General features: G+C 42.0%; 1 protein-coding gene across 11 annotated transcripts in view; it reads left to right on the forward strand.

Annotated features, from left to right (window-relative positions):
• The window catches only part of MYO9A (myosin IXA), a 309,520-nt gene that overhangs the window by 140,071 nt on the left and 145,140 nt on the right, over positions 1-24,309 (forward strand). For all 11 annotated transcript variants that reach the window (XM_075897519.2, XM_075897517.2, XM_089781943.1 and 8 more), the window contains 3 exons: positions 2,555-2,652; positions 7,622-7,748; positions 22,853-22,942. In XM_075897519.2, coding sequence (XP_075753634.2) covers positions 2,555-2,652; positions 7,622-7,748; positions 22,853-22,942 — 315 coding nt within the window. The remainder of the gene's footprint in view (positions 1-2,554; positions 2,653-7,621; positions 7,749-22,852; positions 22,943-24,309) is intronic.

Raw genomic sequence — 24,309 nt, forward strand, 5'->3', positions numbered from 1 at the left:
GTAAGGCAGGGTGGGCAACGGGCCCTCTGCGACCATTCAGGGCCTGGGTGTGAGGGAGCATGTGGCGGCTAGAGAGACACACGAGCAGTTTTAAAACAACCGTCGTCTTTCTCTAGCCGCTACATGTGTGTGTCTAGCTGCTGTGCACTCTTGTGGGGGCAAGGATGCTTTGCACACTCTCCACCCCCAGGCTCTGGGGCAGGGGAGTGGCAGGGCGGCTGTGGGCCCTTTACCCACCCCTACTGTAAGGAGAGTGGTCACTGGAATGTAGGCCATTTTTTCTTCATTTTTATATTTAAATGAGATTTTGGGTACTGGATACTAAATGAATGTACAGTGCGTGTATGTGCCTGTGCTGTCTAAGGTCGACAATGGCTGGAGTACAAACTACCCTCAATTATTCTAACACCAACTAGCCATCTGATAGCAATGACTTTTGGTGACTACAGTCGGGGCCAAAGTGGAACCACTGAGCGAGACCTGAAAGGTGTTGCTTCCTATTATCAGTTTATGGAATAAAATGAATTTGGCCCATTGCTGTATTACGTGGGTTATTTATTTTGAGCTACAGTTATCCCATTGGATACATTATATGCTCTATAAATTCATATATTCAGAGTTTAAAAGTCGTTTGCGGGGCTATACCCGGTTAAAACTGGCATATTTCCATAGCATTATCAAATCAGTTTAGCACAATGGATGAAAATGCCCAGTTCTTAATACATCTTATATTGAAATAAAATACAAATATATTCATTTCTAGTTAAATTGAGTTTCTGCCCAGATGGATATTACAGCTGATTTAAACAGTAAGTGGTTCATGGTTTTTAAACAGTTTTTAGTTGGGGTAATTGGATACTCCCAGGAAATATTGTCTAATATTCCTATATGTTTATGCTGATTATTGTTAATGTTTGAAATTAAAGCCTTTTATTTTAGGATTAGCAACTGGACATTACTTCAGAGAAGTTACCGTATTAGGGAAAGGCAAAAATAATCTTCCTCCTTAAAGGAGACAAATTGTCCGTCCACATGTATACGCTGAGACACAGAAAGGACAGACAGCTTTATGCTGTTTATTAAATATACATAAGAGCCCAGGCAACAGTCAGTGGTCTGTGACTGTGAAGTCCTGTTCATTGATGAACTCTGTAGCATGCAAGTAGCCTTCTTTAGTGTGAATTTTCACATCTGTTTTGTATGCACATTTCAGCACACAATTGTCATAATTGCTATGCAAATGACCAGAGTGGATCACACAATAATTTGTATGCTCAATTTCTTGATTTGTTGTTATAGGTGCAGTTTTGAAATATGGGCTGTTATTTTATTTATATGTGTAGCAATTTATTTCTGTACAACTGTTAAAAGAATCTGTGGTTTGAGAGAATCTGACTTGGATTTGGAGGCTGATGCTTTGGCCAGTAGCTGGATGGCTGGGATAGAAACAAAGAAAATAATGTGGCTTATCAAGGGAGGTACCCAGGCCAGGTTACCAAATCACATGAAAAGGTGTCAGGCTTCGTAGGCTGTCTACACGCTTCTAAGTTTAAAGCTCAGCCGTGGCAGTGTGGTCACAGCCCCTGAACTGGGAGAGAGAGCTCTCCAATGATTGTAGGTAAAGCACCTCCGTGAGGGGAGTAGCTACCAGTGTTGGGAACCTGTTTACAATCTGTTGAAGGGGTTTAGTTTTAAGGCACCTAGTTTTACCGGTTTTGAACATAGCTGTGAGGCCAATAGAGATGTAAAAACTATGGAACGCTTTGTTGCCATTAGGTATTAGTTTTGGAATATCAGTGGGTGATAGGAAACGCGATTCAGTACCTAACTCACTCACTGTATCCTCAAATGTCAAGTTCAGCAGATTTCCTGAATTAGCATTTTTAGAACACTCATTAAATGTTTAGAAAAAAATGAATATAATAGCCTCTAAAATTCCAAAATTAATAATTTTAACCTCAGAAAATCTATTGATGTATGTTGCAGTTAATGTTATTTTTAAAAAGAATGTAAAACAATCCATTTTTAATTTAAAAAGTGCCGTTCTTTACATTTGTTTGGCGTGTCTTGTGAGTAAAATTCAGTGGCGCATTTATTCCAAAGATTAAAACTTAGATCAGGCTGGAAATAAGGGAAATAAATTGCAGCTTCATCTCCTTGGAAAGGTAAATGCACATACTTCTTCCAGCAAGCTTCTTTAACAGTACGCAAATGCTCACGTTAGCTCTTCTTATTCTTTGAGTCCACCTCCCCCACCCACAACAGGTATAGTTCACGGTTCCTATTGTGCATGCTCTTTTCATTCTGGGTTGAACTTTCAGAATGGTGCCGGGGTGTGTGTGAGATCAAAGTGTATGTTACTGGTAGCAAATGGAGCTGTTCCTCAATGTTCAGAGGGGGTCTGTCACTCCTCAGGCAGCAGCCTGGAAATACTTGTCATTGATAAAGGGCACGGAAAGCACAGATTGAGATTTGTGTAGTGCTGAATTGACTAGCTAGATACGTTGTGTTCTTCATTTCTGTTAACTCTCTACTCTGTGTTTGAACCAAACAGGATTGTTTCTCTGTTGAAGGGGAAGACCTGAAGCATGATTTTGAGCGCTTACAGCTGGCCATGGAGATGGTGGGGTTTCTTCCTAAGACTCGCAGACAGTGAGTTCATCTTTCTCATGAATATTTGACATAATGAGCAAAAGAGTGCTGAATACACTTGTCCCTGACTCTGTTGCACACCGTATAATGTGTCAGACTGCTATGACCAGGTGCAATGACACTTGGTGATTTATATATTAAAGGAGCAAAGAACATTTAAAGGGATAAACTTCCTGTCAGCTGAGGTATTTTTGAATTGTTCATGAATATCAAAGCCTAATTCTGCATGACTTTAATAAATGATGATTCACTTAGATAGCCCTTCTGTAACCTTTTATTTGTTACTTATTTTTATCTCTCGGATCCATTCTGCATGCAGTTGCCGATACTAGATATTTTAGAAGCCTTAAAAACACCTTTGTGCATAAAATCTGGATCCACTCATTCGCTGGTGCAGCTAGTTGAGAAATAGGGTTTATCAGTCGGGTTGTAATGCAGAATGAGAATAGCAACGTCATTCTGAGAAAGAGAATGGCAGCTTTTGTTGTGAGGGGAGAACATCCCAGAAAAGAAAAGTAAGCAAATCTCACAAGTGTTTGGATAGAGATTTTGTTTTAGTTCAGCAAAAACTACAAAATAATTGTTTATCAATAAAGTTCTTTCAAGTTCTTTCGAGCTACATGATCACTGAAAGTTCTTAAGTCTTCAATAGACAATGAATAAATTATTAGATGGAGCCATGAATATCTCTTTCCTTAGATCATCACTTCTATAATGGATTGGTTTAACAGACATGTTTGTATTTTTATTAAATGGAAAAAAGGTATCAGGACAAGCAGTTTTGTTTTCAAAAACAAAATTCTCAGATTCACAAATTGGTAATTTGAACACTCCAAGTACTTCCATATATTTTAATTTTTTTTAAGTGTAAAAGCACGTTTACATTATTTTGATCCAAATGATTGGATTCACATTCTCAAGTAAGGAACCCCAGTTTCAGGGTGATTGTGGGAAGCAGGAAATGACTGTTTCACTGGGTAGTTAAAAACCGAGTTAACGAATCTTATTTGAAATATTACCACCTACTGTAGGTAGCTATCCATCTAAAAAATGCCAGTTGGCTATAGTCTGCCTTAGTGTGAGCTAACCTAATTTTTTAAAAAGAAGCTTTTTTCTGAATCAAGGCCAAGGAGGCCGTAAGCTTAGAAGCCCTGAATAATGTGATCTAAAGCTTTGACCGCCAGTAGCTCATCCCCATATTCTCTGTCTTTCCACTTTCTCAGCCCCCATCTCCTACACAAATCCTACTCCAGTTCAAAAAAGAAACTCCTTGCCCCAACCACCAGAAATGAATCAATGCTGCCTTCTTTCAGGGCTTCTTGCATCTCTGTGCAGACCTCAGCCGTGTCAAACTTGTTACTGTGCTCTTAGATTGCTCACTGTACTGGGGCATCAGGCATCAGTGCTCGGGGTTCCTCTTGCTTTGTCTGTGTACATTAGAAAACAAGCAAAGCATTTGTCACTTTTTTGAAAGAAAAATTAGTGACTTCATCACTATTTTAATGTAGTATCATGAGCTTCCAAGGGCAAAACCCACTTCCTCAGATCAGAAATGGGTTTTGTCCACAAAAGGTCATGATGCTATGGACTACTCATTTTTTTTAAAGTAATTGACTAACACGGCTACCCCCTCAGTAGCTTGGTATGTGAAAGTCAGTGTTTAGGTTGAGACAGACTATACAAAGAAAAGAAAAACACCAACAAAAGTGGATGAGTGTGTGCGTTATATAAAAGTGACTATTAAAATCATCTGAGGGGGTAGCTGTGTTAGTCTGTTACTTTAAAAAAACCCGAGTAATCAGTAGTATCATGACCTTTTGTGGACAAAACCCATTTCTGATCTGATAGTATGTATAGTTCCATCTTTGTCTCAGTGATTTCCAGATTAAACTAAAAAGGTGGGTTCCTAACTATCAGTCTGGAATCTGTAAAGCAGCCTGAGTTTTCTCTTTAAGTATCATCACCAAGAAAAAACAGCCACTCTACTGAACCAGTGTAGCAAATTAAATAAATTAAATATTAGCTGAGGGGTCTTGAAAGGTAATTGTTAATGGGGAATCCTCATTAGATGGCACGTTTTCTCATGGGATTCTGTTCTTGGTCCAGTGTCTTTGTAAATAAACTAGAAGAAAATGCAAAATCGTTGCTAGTAAAGTTTGGCATTGACACACAGATTGGTAGGAAGATAAATAACAATAAGGACGTGTCAGTTACTAATGTGAGTACAGGCAGTCCCCGGGTTACATGGATCCGACTTACATCAGATCCCTACTTACAAACGGGGTGAGGCAATCCCGCACTAGCTGCTTCCCCCCAGCAGACCAGGGAGATGCGAAGCTAGCGCCCCCCGCCAGCAGATCAGGGAGACGCGGAGCGGCTTTTCTCAGCAGACACCTCATCTTGAGAATAAAGGACTGAGGGAAGTGAGGTGTGGGAGAATAAAACTGAGCTCTGGAGAAATGTTTGGCTAGAGTTTCCCCTACAACATGTACCAGTTCCGACTTACATACAAATTCAACTTAAGAACAAACCTACAGTCCCTATCTTGTACATAACCCGAGGACTGTCTGTATATCTAAAGTTATGCTGTAGCTAGCCAGAACATATTGTCTTAATGCAGGAATTGTGAGGTGAAATTGTATAGCCTGTGTTATATAGCTGATCAGGTGAAATAACCATACTGGTCCTTTCTATCCTTAACAACAATAAAGGTTCTACAAGCCAAATTCTCTTCTCACTGGCAACTATGCAAGCAACTGAACTAAATTGCTCAAGATAATTAAGACCAGAGCAGACTGTGAAGAGCTTCAAAAAATGTCACCAAACTAACTGATTGGATAAAAAATGGCAAACGAAATTTAATGTTGATAAATGCACATTGGAGAAAAACCAACTATGCATACAATATGATGGGGACTACTTTAGCTATAACTCCTTTAGAAAGATCTTGGAGTTATTGTGGATAGATCTCTGAAAACATCCACTCAGTGTGCAGCGGCTATCAAAAAAGCAAACAGAATATTAGGAGTCATTAAAAAAGGATAGAGAATAAGACAGAATATCCTATTGCCTCTATATAAAACCATGGTACACCCACATCTTGAATAGTGTGTACAGATGTGGTCGCCTCATCTCAAAAAAGATATATTGGCATTGGAAAAGGTTAAAAAAAGGCAACGGGTTTGGAACATGTCCCATATGAAGAGAGATTAAAAAGACTGAGACTTGTCAGCTTAGAAGAGAGAAGGCTAAGGGGGGATTGATAGAGGTCTATAAAATCATGACTGGTATGGAGAAAGTGAAGAAGGAAAATTTATTTGTTCCCTGTAACATAAGAACTAGGGGGTCACCAAATGCAATTAATAGGTAGCAGGTTTAAAACAAACAAAAGGAAGCTTTTCTTCACACGGTACAGTCAACCTGTGGAACTCCTTGCCAGAGAAGGTTGTGAAGACCAGGACTTTAACAGGGTTCAAGAAAGAACTAGATAAATTCATGGAAGTTAGGTCCATCAATGGCTGTTAGCCAGGATGGGTAGAAAGGGTGTCCCTAGCCTCTGTTTGTCAGAGGCTGGAAATGGATGACAGGAGAGAGATCGCTTGATGATTCCCTGTTCTGTTCACTCCCTCTGGGACATCTGGCATTGGCCACTGTCGGCAGACAGGACACTGGGCTAGATGGACCTTTGGTCTGACCCAGTGTGGCCATTCTTATGTAAGCATATGGCTGCCAGTGTGGTTGCTTTGTTGTAACTGATTGGACCTTATCACTGGAACTTAGTGACCAATTCTAATAATGTACAAAAATAGAATTCAGTCTGGTTCCTTTTTATCTGTTCTATGTTTACTGGGCTAATAGGTCTGAAAAGTAGTATAAATGTATTTTATTGCTGACATCAGACATGACTGAATAGTCCCAAGAAGCAGATGTAACAGGCAGGGCCCTACCAAATTCACAGTCCATTTTGGTCAATTTCACAGTCATAGGATTTTAAAAACAATGGATTTCATGATTTCAGTTATTTAATGGCTATAATGTAGGATAAAAGAACACAAAAGACCAAATTTCATGGAGGTAGAGCAGATTTCATGGTCGGTGACAGGTCATGGCTATGAATTTGGTAGGCCCCTAATTATAGGATTAAGAAAATGCAATTGGGGGGAAAAAATCCCTGTTTATTTTAAAACATATGTTGATAGTCACTTGCCAGAATAACTGGCAATAACTATTACTCCGGTGTACGTGGGGGTAAGTGAGTGCCTGTACTGTTGTTCTTGGTTCTCAGTCTGGGAGTTATGACAGGGGATGGTGACTTTCCTCTATTTCTCCGAGGTCTGAATTTCCTCACATTTTTTTCACTTTTAACATGGATCACAGCATGGAACCACTGTGTTAGTGAATTGAACTGAGCGCTGGGATTTAAATGACCTGTATTCTGTTTTCAGCTGTGTTCCTACTGGTTGTGTCTTTGATCAAGTGACGTAGTTACAAAATGTTCAGAAGTATGTGCCACTGTTTCAGCCTTCGGTGAAAACAGGCCTTAGCTGTCTCAAGTTGAATACTAATGTTCAGGGCCTCAGTTATCCAGTGGATAGTTTTGAAACTATAGGGCATAGCCGCACTGTGCCTCAGTTTCCCTTTTTTGCACAATGGGAATTATAATAATAAATGGCCTTGTGATTTTGCTATGTCTCTGCAAAGTAGAAATATTAAATATTGTAGCAAACAGGGTTCATGACATGCTACTGCTTTCAGGCAGCTTTCGAATCAGAATGCATTTCAAGAAATAATAGATGAGAGATGTGGGGGGTTTTCTGTTAGTGCTTAGTGTAGTGGGATTCCACGAACAAGTGTCATTCCAGGATTGTTGACACTGACGTTTGCTCCAAGAGTCTGACAGTGATTTTTTTCTTTTGGTATGAAAATAAACCCCTAACAACATACTTCTTGTTTCTTTTTATTTCTTTAGAATTTTCTCTCTCTTATCTGCAATACTGCACTTGGGTAACATCCGTTACAAAAGGAAAACATACCGGGATGATTCTATAGATATTTGTAATCCTGAAGTACTACCCATTGTCTCAGAATTGCTGGAGGTGAGCATTCACTTTCTTTATACGACGTATGAGTCCCCTCTTCTCCATCTTTGATGGACCTCTCTTTAGAAGACAACTTATTTCATATGTTGTAGGGAAAAACGTCATATTGGGCTAACGTGATACTGGCAAGTTAATGCTCTCTGCCTAAGCACTTGCAAGCTTTGTATTGTCTGAACTCTACGCCATTGCCTGTGCCATTCAAGATATTGAAAAGAACTTGTCCCTGGACTTGTGGGTGCCCCCCTTGGTACGCTCTCTCAGTTTGTCTGTGAACCACTGATAACGACTCTCTGGGAATGGTTTTCCAACCCCTTAGGCACCCACCTTTATAGCAGCTCCATCGAGGCTATATTTTCCTAGTTTGTGTAAACTGAATGCGTTCATAGAATTCAGTTTCTATCATATTCCAGTATCCATTCAGATTTTTCAAGTTTTCATGTTTTAAAACTTTGCGGACTGATTTTAACAGGTTCTAATGTAGAATGGTTTCATGGAATTGCTGTGAGTGTAAAGAGGAGATTCTCCCTTCAGCCTCAGACTAAGCGGCCTTGTCCTGGAAGCCCAATTATAACCTCAGCTATGGAGAGTCTCTCTCCTTCATCTTATTCTGTTGAAAGTAACTGCTTCCTCCCCTTGCCTCTCAAAAAACCCATGGCACATTCTCACTGTTAGAATTTACATAACTGGCACTTTCATTCATATTATTAATATACGAATCACTACAAGAATAGTTTGTCTTTGAGAAAACACTCATGCTTTTTGTCCTGCCTAAATTAAATGATATGAATTGTAATCACACAATTATGTGGTGGTTCTAAAACTGACAATTCCACAGTATGAAGAGGTGCTAGCGATGTCCCTAAATATATAATCTTTAAAGGAAGGTACGTCTCAAGCAGTGACCCTCCTTGAAGATTGTCTTTATAGATATATTCATTATGGAGAATTTGAGGAAAATTGGGTTGCCTATATGTTAAATGGTATTTGGCTTTCTTTAATTGCCCTACTTTTGGGGCCCTAAAGAGGTTTACAGATTAAAAATTAAAAATAGAAAAGAATGTGAAGAGACATGGAATTGTTTGATGAACCCAACATAAAAGCTGGAACTTGAAATGCAGTGTCATGTCTGAAAGAATAATTTGAGTGGTTCTTCATGAAAAGCTTTCCCCAAGATTGAGAGAGAAATGTTATGCTCCAGTAGCCATGTAACAGTGCTTTAGGCATTACGAGAACATTTCAACTAGAAACCCCTTCTTCCTTGCACTCTGCATTATGGAAAAAAGTAAATTTGTCGTGCTTCAGAAAAAGCTACATAGGTGCAAAGGGTCTGGGTTTATGTTGCTGGAGGAATAACGTTGAGCATCTTTATTTTCACTTTTAAATTCTTATAAGGTTGTGCTAATATTCTGATGTTTGAGAGAGGAGGTTTATTCTTCGGAACTGTGAATTGTAGAGAAGTCTGGGGAAGTTGCTGTAAAGGGAAACTAGTGTTGGTAGCTGTGAGGGGAATATGAAGAGTGATCAAGTGCTGAAATGGTCTTTATCATTTGTAGGCCGTGACAATGCCTTCCAAACTATGGCCCTTTTTGATTTGTTAAAACATTTAGATAAGTATTTGTTGTAAAAGTAAACTGCTTGTATAGGATTTTGCCCAGACTCCGTGGATCATTGTTGCATTTACAGCAAGACCTCAATTATTTTTTTAATAATAGACATAGTGTATGGATTATGTGAAGGGCTTGGCAGATATTTCTTGGCCTTTGTTTAAACTTCACTGAAAGTCGGTGTTGTAGGATGAGGTCAATGTTGCCTGATGGATTGACCAGATGTGGAATTCTGTGAAAGTCATGAAGCTATTACACGGGGAGGGAGAATTTCTATGACATCAGGTTTCACTAGAAGCCCAAAGGATCTTTGTAAAAAGTAAAATGTAGCGTCCTTTCCCTGGTTCCGATCCTGAGACAGGCCCCACGGTCTGGCCCCCATCTGGCACAGGAAGGGCTGGGGATGAGCCTATAAGTACTCAGTTGTGGGCTTCTTGAGTCCCCTGTTTCTATCTGTTTTGCAGAGGCGGCCTGTCCATTATGGGTGAACTAGGCGGTCGCCTAGGGCACCAAGTTAAATGGGGCACCAAATGGTGGCGCAATATCATCGAGGGGTTTGGAGGTGGGGGCGCCAATTGCATGGTTCGCCTAGGGCGCCAGTTGCTGGCAGCTAGTCTAGGGCCGCTCCTGCTGTTTCACGTGTGCTAAGGAAGAAGGTCTCACAACTTAAGGTTTAGAATAATACGGCAGTCTGTCGTCTTGGCGTTCAGTGTGTTTGAGCCTGATTGGGACTGCTTAAACAGGACTCAGCTGAAATAAGTCTTGTGGGAGCAGATAAGCAAATCTGTTTGGTTTTCTGCTACAGTTTCCCCAGTATCAGACGCAGGTGGTTTTGCGTACCTTTTCAAAGGGGCTTCTAGCTCTTCGGGTGGGAAAGGACCCAAGCAGCGGAGACATTCTCTAATTGGGGCAGGCTGCCTCTGCACTGTTGGAGCCTTTCCTCATCACAATGGAAGGCTCCAGCACTCCGGAGCTGCCTCCTCCCCGCCAGAGCCTTTTCCTGACACGCGGGGCTACGCGCAGCTTTTCTTTTCGTTGTGGTGGGCAGGGCATGTAGTGCAGACTAGCCTGCGTGCCTTTGGGCTGGGTTAGCAGCAGCGATGTTTTCAACTCAGTTATAAAAGAACAGTGTCATTAATTGTACCGACGGGGTCCGTCCTTTTCTGATGAGTGCTCCCTTCCGCCTGCTCAGTCAGGTCTGTGGATAAATATGTGCTAGATTTTTTTTCTATGGAAAAGCTCTTTTTAGCTCTCCCAGAGGCTCTCTCCATTCTCATTTGCATAACAGGCTTGGGATAGAGATAAGATCAAAACCAAGGAAAGGCCTGTCATTGCCTTCTGTTCTCAGTCATGGCAGTCCACGGACAGATGCATCAGCGGGTTCCAAGGCTCTTACGGAGCCATATTCTCCAACTGACATCTGGCAGGTGGCTCTCTGGGTCGCCTTTCGAGTAGGTTTCTTATGGCACCCTGCCTTTCCCCAGCCCTTCCTTTGACTCCTATCTATAGACATAGCTCACCTGGGGAAAACAAGGCTTTGGATGCACACAGGGCAGTTTCCTTACTCCCCTTACAATGGCAGTGCTGTTCTTCGTGGATGTGGGTGCAAGGGCCCCAGTGACAACATTCTCTCTAGACTTGATGAGCTCCCATTCCAGCTAAGTAGATACCTGGCTTTGGCCACGGAAATGTGCAAACCAGCAACAGAGAAACTCCTTGAACTCTGGCCGTTCCCCTCCTGTTCCCATTCTGATAAAGCTGGGTTCCACACTGTTCTTAGGCTCCCGCCTGCAGATCTCAGTAACCAAGAGAGCTTCCTTCCTGGCGTGTGTCTAACCAGTGTATGTGAAAGCAAAGCCGTTTGCTAACTGCGCTGTGAAAATTTTACTTGGGAGGCGGGGGGAGGATGCTATTGCATTCCTGTTTGTGTCATGGTTAGTTCGCCCACAGGAATGGACTGAGGCTCCGTGTCTTTTCGACTGACATAGTAAATGTATTCAGGAAATGTATTGTGTACAAAAAAATCTTCCTCCGGAAGATGCCCCAGTGCTCTTAAGGAGGATGAAAGTCTCAAGTGAACAGAGCATTCAATGGGAGCAGAGGGAAACCATCCCGTAGTTGGGACCCTCCTTCCCGAGGATGTAGCAGTATCCTCTCGCACTGAGGTTACGTCTGAGGGGAAGGGAATGCCAGATGTTAGGAATAGGCAGGTGTTAGTAGTGGGTGATTCGATCAATAGAAACATAGATAGTTGGGTTTGTGATGACCGGGAGAACCGTATGGTCTCTTGCCTGCCTGGTGCGAAGATTGTGGATCTCTTGAGGCATCTAGATAGAGACATGCCAGAGCAGACAAACAACCGCATATAAAGGGATCCAATGCAACAGGGAAGGGCAGACAAATAAGCAGTGGCAAATTTTTTAAGTGCTTGTACACAAATGCTAGGAGTCTGACTAATAAGATGGGTGAACTAGAGTACCTTGTGTTAAAGGAGGAGATTGACATAATAGGCATCACTGAAACCTGGTGGAATGAGGAAAATCTGTGGGACACAATCATACTGGGATATAAAATATATTGAAAGGATAGAGCAGGCCGGGTGGGTGGCGGAGTGGCACTGTATGTGAAAGATAATGTAGAATCAAATGAAATAAAAATATTAAATGAATCAACATGTTCCATAGAATCGCTATGGATAGTAATTACATGCTCCAATAATAAGAAATTAGCAGTAGGGATATATTACCGACCACCTGACCAGGACAGCGATACTGACATTGAAATGCTACTGGAGATTAGAGAGGCTACCAAAATAAAGTACTCAATTAAAATCCCCCATTATTATAATCCCCATATTGACTGGATACATGTCACCTCAGGAAGAAAAGCAGAGAGAACATTTCTCAATGCTTAAATGACTGCTTCTTGGAGCAGCTGGTGCAGGAACCCACAAGGGGAGAGGCAATTCTCAATTTAGTCCTGAGTGGAGCGCAGGATCAGGTCCAGGAGATAACTGTTACAGGACCTCTTGGGAATAGTGACCATAATATAATAACATTTAACATTCCTGTGGTGGGAAGAACACCTCAGCAGTCCAGCACCCTGGCATTTAATTTCAAAAAGGGGAATTACACAAAAATGAGGAGGTTAGTTAAACAGAAATTAAAAGGCACAATGACTAGAGCCAAATCCCTGCAAGCTGCATGGAAACTTTTTAAAGACACCATAATAGAAGCCCAACTTAAATGTATACCCCAAATTAAAAAACATAGCAAGAGACCTAAAAAAGAGTCACCGTGGCTTAACCACCATATAAAAGAAGCAGGGAGGGACAAAAAGGCATCTTTTAAGAAGTGGAAGTCCAATCCTAGTGAGATAAATAGAAAGGAACATAAACACTGTCAAATCAAGTGTAAAAATGTAATAAGAAAAGCAAAAAAAGATTTTGAGGAACAGCTAGCCAAAAACTCAAAAAGAAATAACAAAATGTTTTCTAAGTACATTAGAAGCAGGAAGCCTGCTAAAAAACCTGTGGGGCCCTAGATGATCGAGATATAAAAGGAGCAATCAAGGATGATAAAGCCATTGCGGAGAAACTAAATGATTTCTTTGCTTCAGTCTTCACGGCTGAGGATATTAGGGAGATTCCCAAATCTGCACCGTCCTTTGTGGGTGATCAATCCTGGACAGTTCTTCAGATTCAAGTGTCATTAGAGGAGGTTTTGGAACAAATAGAAAAACTTAATGTTAACAAATCTCCGGGACCGGATGGCATTCATCCAAGGGTTCTAAAAGAACTCAAATGGGAAATAAGATGCTAGGAATTATTAAGAAAGGGATAGAAAATAAGACACAGAATATCTTACTGCCCCTGTATAAAACTATAGTATGCCCACATCTTGAATACTGTGTACAGATGTGGTCTCCTCACGTCAAAAAAGATATTTTGGCCCTGGAAAGGGTTCAGAAAAGGGCAATATATAAAAGAGAGATATAAAACCGTGAGTGGTGTGGAGAGGGCGGATAAAGAAAAGTTATTTATTAGTTCCCATAATAGAAGAACTAGAGGACACCAAATGAAATTAATGGGGAGCAGGTTTAAAACTAATAAAAGAAAGTTCTTCACACAGCGTGTAGTTAACCTGTGGAACTCCTTGCCAGAGGAGGCTGTGAAGGCTAGGACTATAGCAGAGTTTAAAGAGAAACTAGATAATTTCATGGAGGTTAGGTCCATAAAAGGCTATTAGCCGGGGGTAGGAATGGTGTCCCTGGCCTCTGTTTGTCAGAGGCTGGAGAGGAATGGCAGGAGACAAATCGCTTGATCATTGTCTTCGGTCCACCCTCTCTGGGGCACCTGGTGTTGGCCACTGTCGGCAGACAGGATACTGGGCTAGATGGACCTTTGGTCTGACCCAGTACGGCCGTTCTTATGTTCTTATGTAAGACTTACCAGCTCATTTTATATTGTTGATGCTGTCAAGAAGAGAGAGAATTGATCTCCCCCAGCAATCTCTTGGAAGTCCCCTAATTCCATTTGGCTGTGCTGGACACTTGATTTGGCTGTCTCTGGAAAGACTTCATTAATACATTTTCTAAGTGCCATGGTCTGCAGTAGCTCTTCTCGGTATTAGTCAAGTATGGGCATTGCTCTTTAGGGGATCTCTATGCTGGGATAAAAGCACCGTGGTTGGTCCAGATCAGCTGACTCAGGCTCCTGGGATGCTGCAAGGCTAAAAATTGCTGTTTTGGTGTTTGGTCCCAGAGGTCCGGCCCCAGCCCAAGTCTGAATGCCGGCACAGCAGTTGTTTAGCCCTGGAACCCAAGTCATTTGTGGCTTTTTATCCCTGAGCAGACGTACCCTCCAATTCCATTACTCCATTTTGGGTGGGGGTAGGAGGAAAATGTCCTTACTTGTGAAACCGTTTTGTTGGTATCAAATACCTTAAGCCCCACCTCTGACTTTGCCAATTAGCTGAAAGTAATTTTGTGTGTTTGTTTCCCCCAGAGACAGTTAATAATCTAGAGGAGCATTCTGCTGCCAGACTTTACGAACTGGTGAGGAATGGGTGCGGCCTGGCAGAATGGTTTGATTTCGCTGGGGGAGGGAAGGGCATTACAGTGACCTCGTTGCTCTGTTCCTTCCTACAAGCCAATGGCTAGATCAGTGGGCAAAGCTGTATTTCTGCTTTCCCAAAGGAAGGGCGGGGGCTACATCAGGTGAGGCAGGGAGCTCCAGTGCCTAGTATTCAAGTTAGTAGAAGTTCCATTTTCTTCAGCTGTGAGATCTTAAAAGCCCTGCATTACAGGAGACGTTCTCTTAGCCTGCCTTGGCTTTGGACCAGGCTTTTGGGAGTCTTACTAACCCTAAACTGCCTGCACATTGTCCTCCCTCATCTAGCTGTGGTGGCATTTTTAGCAAAGGAGGAGTTGCCTGTCACAGTTGACTGGTTTTCAGAGATCCAGTCACCCAGACACTTCATTATTAGTTTAACGTAGATTTGGCAGGCAGCAAGGTCTGAAATCCACCTCAGTTTTATAAGAATTACTTCATTTTCCTTGTACGTTGTGTCCCTAGAAACAAGACATGGAGCCTTACAAACTGTGCAGTTTTGGTGTTTGGAACCTCTCCTGGCTTCCTTGATTTAACATCAGGAAGCAGACAAGGAAATAATGAGCACAATGTATAAAGGTGACGTGTAATACTTAAATGAAAGAAGCAGGTTATTCTGTCCCTTTGGCTCCATCGGTCTTGATAGGCTGGTTAATCTACCGCATTCACCTGCAGTCAGACAGCAGCAACAAATAGGGATCTATTCTAAAAATGTGGAGTTACCCTTCCTCTTTTTCTAAACCACTTTCGCTACCAGTCTTCGTTTGGCATCCTTTCCTAACAGCTGCAGTTGTTTTCACTGTCCCCTTTGTCAAAGAGTTTCTTTCAGCTGACCACTCGAGGCTTTTTTTTGTGCAAGACAGCAGAAACGTGCCTGGAATTTTTTCTTCTGGAGCGAGTGGGGAACCATTCCAAACTGTGTGGGAATGCATAGGACAGGTGTTTTGTCTGTATGGTGTTTTACTTCCTTCCAATTCTGTGGATAGCAAATGCTGTTTATTGGTTGAAAGAAATGTATTTTGTTTCTGAGGCATGCTCCTCTGCTTCCCAGTTATTGATAAGTCTCAATGACTGCCCATAACCTTGCTACTAGTTTTATCTGTTCTGTAATTCAAACAACTTTCCTGCAGTCACAGCTAGGAATCTGGACTAAATTGGAGTTCCAAAATGAGCCTTTTTGTTATGTATTTGTGACAGATTTCAGTGGTGAAAAATATGGCTCTGTCCTTCGGAGGAAAGTTGCTTTTATGGATAAGTCTTGAGTTAAATGTACAGTGGTGTGGCAGAAGATGAAAGGTTTTTCTGCACATTACTCACAGACGGGGCCTCAACTGAGTTCCCTGTTGGGAATGGTTAGACTGCTAGACGTTGCATTTCTCATGTAATGGTTTTTCGTATATTGTAAGGAATGGGGTCCCTAGCCCACAGACAACTGGGTGTGCCATCCCGGAACGAGAGTACAGATCGTTGTAAGAGTGTGCGCTGTAATTCTCTGTGCAGTTTAATTTCTCTCACATTATGACTTTAATATTTACTTCATTATTTATGCAGCATCCAGAGTGCCAGGTACGTTGCTCCCAAATAAAAAATGTCCTACACAAGAGGGCCACTTGGCTGAAGGTCGGTTACTGAGGTAACGTTGGTTGGAGAAACATTTGGAAGAATCTGCAAGGATGGCATCTGTGTCCTTATGGAGAGAGAGTATCTGCCATTGGGTATACAGATGCACAATTTTGGAGGTCTTAGTAGACCTAGGACTGCTCCTGGAGTCTTTTTCTGCCTGTTAGTACACCATTTTGGGAGCAGACTTTGCTACATGTCCTTTGCCTTTACTGCCTCAAAACTGTGTGGCTGTTATAATGGAGTTATATTGGGCTGTAGCTTCAGCCCATTCAGAAACTGAGGTGTCATACCATATGTCTGGCCTCTTCTGTCGCAGAGATACCTCAGAAAGCATGTGATACTGGTGCTCACTGATCTGCATGGGCTGCCTCTTAGGTGGGTATCTTCTGGGACTCGCCTTATTACCCTAATGACATATATAGGCCATATGTGAGGATCACTTTTTTCTTCCATACCTCTATAATTGGCCTTTTCTAACCATGCAACCAAAACTCATCCAAAGCCTCATTTTTTTCACAAGTTGACTATTTTCTGCTCTGGGTTGCTATAACTTTACTCCCATCAAGTGTGCTCAGAATGTTGCTGCTAAATATTTAAGTTTATCCATCCCTCTCATTGCATCAGCCTCCTCCGAGTCTCTTCTCTGGCTCCCTTTACCCAGGGCTGGATTAACCTGCAGGCTAATAACCTTAGGCCCTCCTATTTTTAGGCCCTTCTGTAGGCTCCATTCCATATTGAAGTAACAGCAACAGTAGTGGGGCAACTGGAATTTTTTAATCTTATTAGATGTTGCTTTGTAAAAATTAATCCACCAAACTTGTCAATTCAATTGATGGTAGTTGTGACTTGGTCTTTCTAGGCTAATTAAGTGCTGGTGGGCCCAAGCAATATTGAACTTGGTACACAGTAGCTCTACACTGAGAACCAGTCGAAGAAAGGAGGATGGCAGAAATTTAAGGAAGCCAAAGAAAGACATTAAAGACGAGATGTAGTGCTGAAAGCTGCTACTACTCTAACGTTTTTTCCTCTTCCATAAGAACGTCAGGACGACCAGACTGGGTCAGACCAAAGGTCCATCTGGCCCAAGGTCCTGTCTTCCAACAGTGGCTGATGCCAGATGCCCCAGAGGGAGTGAAGGGAACAGGGAACCTTCAAATGATCCCTCTCCTGTCACCCATTCCCAGCCTCTGACAGAGGCTGGGGACACCATTCCTACCCATCCTATCTAATAGCCACTCATGGACCTAACCTCCATGAATGTGTCTAGTTCTTTCTTGAACCCTGTTAAAGTCCTGGTCTTCACAACCTCCTCTGGCAAAGAATTCCATAGGCTGACTGTGCGCTGCGTGAAGAAAAACTTCCTTTTATTTGTTTTAAACCTGCTACCTATTAATTTCATTTGGTGACCCCTAGTTCTTACGTTATGGGAACAAATAACTGTTCCTCCACTTTTTCCACACCAGTTATGATTTTATAAACCCCTCTCATATCCGTCCTTAGTCTCCTCTTTTCCAAGCTGAAAAGTCCCAGTCTTTTTAATCTCTCTTCATATGGGACCCGTTCCAAACCGCTCATCATTTTTGTTGCCCTTCTCTGAATCTTTTCCAATGCCAATATATCTTTTTTGAGATGAGGCGGCCACATCTGTACTTTCTTACTATGTCTGATGTAGAGGAAGTCCTAGCAAATAACAACTCTTGATGCTGACTTTTTATTGACAAAGCAAGAGTGCACTAATCAAAATCATCTGACCAAATCACTGTTTGAATAACATGTGAAGCCTGACAGAGTGCAGGTGAGAGTGGCTCAGTTATTTGCCTTTTCAGGGGAAATTATACTGGTTTTGTTGCTGCCTCCTTTTCAATAACCAAAAGTGAAGAATGTTTTTTGTGAAGGTTTTGGTGGTCGGAGGAATACTGAGGACATGACTAATCACGCAATGAGTGAGCAGCATGCACTGCCAGCTAGCAGTTCTCATGCCTGAAAGAAAGTGGCAGAACTGATACACAAATGGAAAACGAGTGTTTGAATGCTCATGCTTATTGGAAGAAGGTTCAGCTGCCTAGCTGAAACCATTGTTTTTCTTGCTGAGCGTGGTCGGCCATTCCATGGCTCAGATGAGACTGTTGGGTCAAAACACAGTGGCAGTTACCTTAGTGTTCTAGAGCTAATCTCTGTTTGTCCCTTTCTTAGCACATCCGTGAACACACACATAGTGGAGAAGGCCATACATTGTATCTAGCAAAGGCTATTTGTGATGAATTCATTGCACTGCTGGCAAGGGAGAGGCTATCATTGTCAATGAGATGAAACGTGCAGGTGAGACAGACTGGTTTCCAGGAATGAATTTCAGTCCTCAGATGAAGCCTGAAGCCTTGTCAAGAGCTGGCATCCTCGGGCTGTAAGTTCTGTGCTTGTGTCCAAGAGATGCAGCAGGGAATCTCACTTTCTCTCTCCTCCTTTTGGACCCTGCTGACCTTGAGTGGGGAAGAGCTGAAGCTCAAGGCCTCCCTCTGCTCCGAGTTTAAAGAGCCAGGCGATCCTGCTCAGCTTTGGGACACACGCTCTTGCGCTGTTCTCAGACAGCTACATTCTGAGCATGCTGCAGAGCCGTCCTCTGTCCCTTTCCTTCTGAGAGCTGGGTGTTTTAAGGGTCTGGGCAGTTGTTGCTCTCCTTGTTGTTTCATCAGTATTTTAAATGCCCTGACTGCCAGCTGGAGCATGGGATCTCTGTGCCCTGTAAATCTTAACTGACCTGCCAGAGCCAGATGCCCTCAGCTTATTTGACGTTCATCCTTAGCAGCCGCCAAACACTTTTCTACCAGAAGATCTTGTGTCTACACCCAGAAAAGATCAAAGCTAGGATATTGCTGATGTGTGTCCTGTCAGAAGCCAGTGTTACAGAGACGTTATTTCTGATGTCTTTGGGGCTAGCTCTCCTCTGCAGCGGTTTTGGGACAGAGGCTGGGGACAAATGGGAATGGCACCGGTTTACTTCAGGGCTGAACTTCTCCCCCCTCACTAAGTCTGTTTCTTGCATGGAGAGATGAGTGCAATGATGGGAGCTGCCCTAGAGGGGTGTCAGATTTCCTGTCAACCTAGCACGTGTTCATATCTGGGTTTAAAACCAGCAGGATAATCTGGAAAGAAATCCGGAAGGCGAATATAGAGGAAAGTAGCAAAGGGGCTAACTGAAAGGAGCGGCTTATCGCTAACACACTGGTACAGGTTGAACCATGTGCTCTAGAGGAGAGCCTTGGAACCATTTACATTATTTGTTATGGGCAACTCGCTGAGGTTCTATATCTGAAAGTCATTAGCAGCGTCATCCAGGATTCGGGTGCCTGTTGCCTTGGTAATCAGAGAGACAGGGTACCAGCTGATTGGGACTGAGTCCTGCATTGTTCCTGCTACAGCATGTGTGCTATTTAATGTAGGATAATGACAGCCTGAAATCTCCTTCTGTTCAAAGCCTTTCTGTTTGCTTACAATTCCTGGAGGTCAAGTGGCTGTTCTGCAGTGGTGAGCTACTGAAAATGTGTATGTATTTTGGTTTTGGCTGACAGGCTGGCTAAGTCAGCAGATGACCCTGTACATTTGCCCTGCATTTGCTGAGGCAGGAACTTGGAACCGAAGAGGCACAGGATTGGACGTGAAGTGATGTATAATGTTGATTCAGAAAGTCAGTTTTCCTCCAGTACCTAAAGAAAATTGTCAGTCATTTTGGCTTTCAACTAAATGGATTGCTTTTATGCTTAGCATTGGTTTTAAACCTCCTTAAATTGCAAAACTGCCCTTATATGTAGAGCCTTGCAAATCCACAGGTATCCACTTTATATCCACTGGTTTCCTCATCTGCAGGCATGGATGCAGATATTCTGAGCTCATTTCTGCAAATACGGACGTGGATACAAATTTTGTATCTGGGACCCTGTAAATGTGTGGATATCTGTTTTATATCCACAGGTATCTGCACCTACCCATATGGATTCGGATAGCCACAGCTTATTTTTGTGGATTCAGATACAAATTTTGTATCCATGCAGGGCTTTGATCATCTGATGCTGAGAGACAGAATAGCTGGGATTTGACTTTTCATTACTCAAGCACCGTATACTGGTTGCTGGGAGCTGCACAGAGATGACTTATTTCTTGCTCTTCAGAATTTTTTGTAAGAAGGGCTGAATTGGTTGAACAGGATTTCAGTCGTCCACATAAAAATGCATTATTTAACCATGATGCTTGTGAGGGGTGGTCTGATTAGGGGTAGTAACAAAGCCATGGAAGCCAAATGTCTCAAAATAAAAGTAAAACCATGTACAAAATTACCCCATTAGTCAGGAATTATGAGAGTTCATAAGCTCTGTTTTCACCAGATACAGAGAATTAGTGGTAATCTTTCAGATTGCATAGCTTTTGGGGTGGTACTTGTGGCATCTGTGCCTGGAGTCCTCCACCTCTGCTGTTGTGCATTTTACATTGATTTTAATTCAGCAGGATGCTCAGATGGTGTTTCAGAGACTATCCGGCACGATGTTCTCCACATGGACTGTCAGACAGTGGAATCTTATAAAGTGACGTATAATCACATACTCATTTTACCAGTACTATCATCAGCAAACTGAGTTTTCAAAGGATATTTCATAAGGCATATAATACTTGTTGTCCTGTAGAAGCAGTGAAAATATGGATAGAGAGAGTCACACATACCGATGGAAAATGATGATAGACTCCTTGTCATTGTTTTATATGCACCCTGTTTATTTGTCCAAAAATTTAAAATTGTTTATTTTTCAGTCTCCAAATAATTCATGACTGGTGGCATGTTGTAAAACTTTGTAAGTCCATTCCTGGACAATTGGGATGATTTCCATTAGAAGCTGATACATAATATTGTACAAAAATGTTTTGGTTTTTTTTTTTTTCAAGACAATTCTTGCTTATGTGAGAAATAGAATCATGCTCAGTAGGGATACCATGGAGAACCGTGTTTACATGTAGAATGGAATTTTATCCCTTTTGTTTTAAAGCACTGTGAAGACGTTGAATAAAAGATTCTATAGAAATGCAAAACAGTAGCAGTAAAGGCATAATATCTGCACACACCACCACTTACTAGATCACCAACACCATTTACCATAGCACCTTTTTGGGAGGGGGGGGCGGTGTTTCCAAGACTGTGTCTTGAGGCTTAACATTAATGGTAGCAATTTAAAAATGGCTGGCTTAAAAAATGTGATGTTCCCATGCCAAAGGATTCCTGAACATATGGAGGTGGGGGTGTGAGAATGAGTGTTCAAATAATATGGCTTGTGGGCATGTTACAAATGAATTCTGATTTGCAATGCACTGTGCACAACTAAGCTGTATAAAGCTCAGAGTTTCATTTTCATGGTTTCATAATACTGATTTTTTTGGGTTCAGCAAACCCAGTAACTCAAAACAAAATTCACGTTAACCACCAAAGTCTGCATAGTTCCTACCTGAAACATAATTTGACTAGGAACACTCAAAACTTGACTTGGGCTGTCACGTGAAACTCATTCAGATCTTGCTGAAACTTCCCAGACCTAGAATTGGGACTTGAATTTTTCGTTACGGGTGTTTTTACCCAGACCCAGTGTACATACTATACCTGAACAACGAATTGGTCTGACTTGAACAGTGCTGGTAAAACATTCCTCTGTTCAAAACGCACCATGTTAATAATGACCCGTGGATGTGAATTTGTGTTCAAAGGCTCTCAGGAGTGAAATCCACATGAAAAAATTCTTTTCTTATTTGGTGTTGGAATACAATTATGGCCAAAAGAAAATGGTTGACTGTTTTTTATGGTCATATTTTATTTTTTATTTTATTTTAGTGGCCTGAGGGATTGTTATTGTAACAGGCTATAAATGAAATGTTAGACAGGTACTATGGTAGGGAGAGATGGACTGTACCAAAGCGAATGAAGTGTCTGCAGAGCATATTATTGCAAAAAGGGCTTTCATCTTGCAGAAAATGACCCTTTTCCCCAACGGTTCATATGATGCAAGTTAATTGAATAGGACTCCTGGCTCCCTGAGAGCTGTGCATGGGGCCCTGTCCATGCTGGTACCTGCGGTTCTTCCTTGGCAGTAATCGCTCATTTGCCACAGTATCTGGTTTAAACATCTAATTTATTTCCATCTAGTCTCTAATGTTGTGATTGGCAGAATGATTGTCACCTTGTTAAAAATGTGCTCCGCCTGTGAACTCCTCCTGCCCTTTGGCAGCTGGAAAGGATCTCCCCTGTTTCTTCTTCTTCCAAGCCTTCTTGCCCCACCACAGAATTGCCTATGTTTAGATATTTATTCAGTCTGTGGAGTAGCAGGCATTTTCCGTCATTACTTTCGGTATGTAGCCTTCTCAAGTCCACTGCATTGTGCTAAGTGCCTCTCTTCTACGGGGTTCGTGCTTGCTATTTTGTATGGTAATTGTGTGATCCTGATCACACTCAAAAGCTGTGGAGTTTTTTACTAAACAAACTGGGGGGGGGAGGGGGGAAGGGGAATGGAGGGTGGAGGCAAGGCCAAAAAGCATCCAGGCTACGGACACAGAATTGAACCATTGGGAATTAGAGGATGTAATTCAGAAAAGTGGGCTCTCCACCAAGCTGTTCTGCAACTTATTATACGAGGTTTACGTTCAGTCGGCCTGGTCCCATCTCATGTTCGATTTCTGCCTCTTTTAGTTTTCTCCTAGAATTGTTATGATTTACACTGGTACTTTTGTTTTATTAGGTGAAAGAAGAGATGCTGTTTGAAGCCCTGGTTACCAGAAAAACAGTAACGGTGGGAGAGAAGCTTATTTTACCATACAAACTTGCAGAGGTATGTGATGTTTTATTTTAAACGGGGGGAATAGGAATGTGGTTTCCAAGCTCTCACAGGAGAGTGCTGAACTATCCATGTCATGGGGCCTGGAGTGGCTCAGCTAAGAATGGCAAACTTAGGCCAAACTGTTAGAAACCAGGGTAGACACCTCAGACTGGTGGTGTGTTCTACCATTAGAGTCTACCAAGCCCGAAGCAAAAATATACTGGTGCATTTACATAAAGTCCAGACAATCCCCTCATGCTCTGTAGCTTCTCTGTACCACACAAACTGGACTTTGACATGAAAGTTTATTAAAACCAAAATTCACCCCACACATTAGATTACTTCCAGCCCCAAAGGGCCAGTCGCTTACCTTGGGTCAAAATATATGCCAGCCAGACTCTATCAAAGACAATGCAGTAGCCAGTCCTTCAGTAAACTAAAAGTAAAGACTGATTCATTAAGAAAAAGTCATGAGAGTTATAGCAAAGGTCAAGCAGGTAAAATATACCTTACAGGTGAATTAGAGTTTATTGGGTCAGAATATAAAAGCAGAGATGTAGTAATCTGTTAGTCTGATAGCGTCTTGCTATAAATTCTATATGAGCGTCCATTAAATGGTTTTGGCGAATCCCTGTTAGCGTTCAGATGGATCAGTGGTAAGATTGCTCACAGGGCTACCCTTTTGTAGCCGAATCAGGTGAGCAAGCTGACAAGTGTCTTCACATGGACTTTGATGAATAGCAAATGCAGACTGTGGTCTCCCTTGCTTAGCTTTCAATAGAGCCATTCAAAGATAATGCATTTACTAAGGGCTATTCAGATGACTTAGATGAGCTATAGGTAGTTTACATGTAAATCAACAAGTTCAGATAAAGATAGTAACATTAGCATTTCACTAGTTTTCATGCATTAAGTAAATCTTCATCTAAATGCTAATACATTCTTTGATTTCAGGTTAATTAAGCAAAGAAACGGACATGAAAAAGCAGGTCGCCACACTAGTACGCATGCAACAGGATGCATATACTATGTGAATAGTGGTCAGTTGATTACAGACAAATGTAGGCAATAACATTAACGTTGAGCAGATAAGTGAATTGGGACACTTAACAGTGCTTTGAAGTTGTGGTCTGAGCTCAGATAGTGCCACAGTATACTTAGCTTTGGTGTGTACTGAGCCCTTTAGGGCCTTGAATGGAGGAAAAGGTGGTGCAGAAGAATGTCTCCAGGCAATTGAATACGTGTGTTCACCCTACCACAGCCTTGCACTGTTTACATTCTTGGAAGCCTAGTTCAAACTACTTAGTTCGTGCCGCGTGTAGCCGCGTGGCACGGGGTTCGAACGAGCGGGGATTTAAAAATGGCGGCGCCCCACTTAT

This window comes from Pelodiscus sinensis, chromosome 14 (genome assembly GCF_052426305.1).
Source record: "Pelodiscus sinensis isolate ZL-2025 chromosome 14, ASM5242630v1, whole genome shotgun sequence".
Classification (NCBI taxonomy): domain Eukaryota; kingdom Metazoa; phylum Chordata; order Testudines; family Trionychidae; genus Pelodiscus; species Pelodiscus sinensis.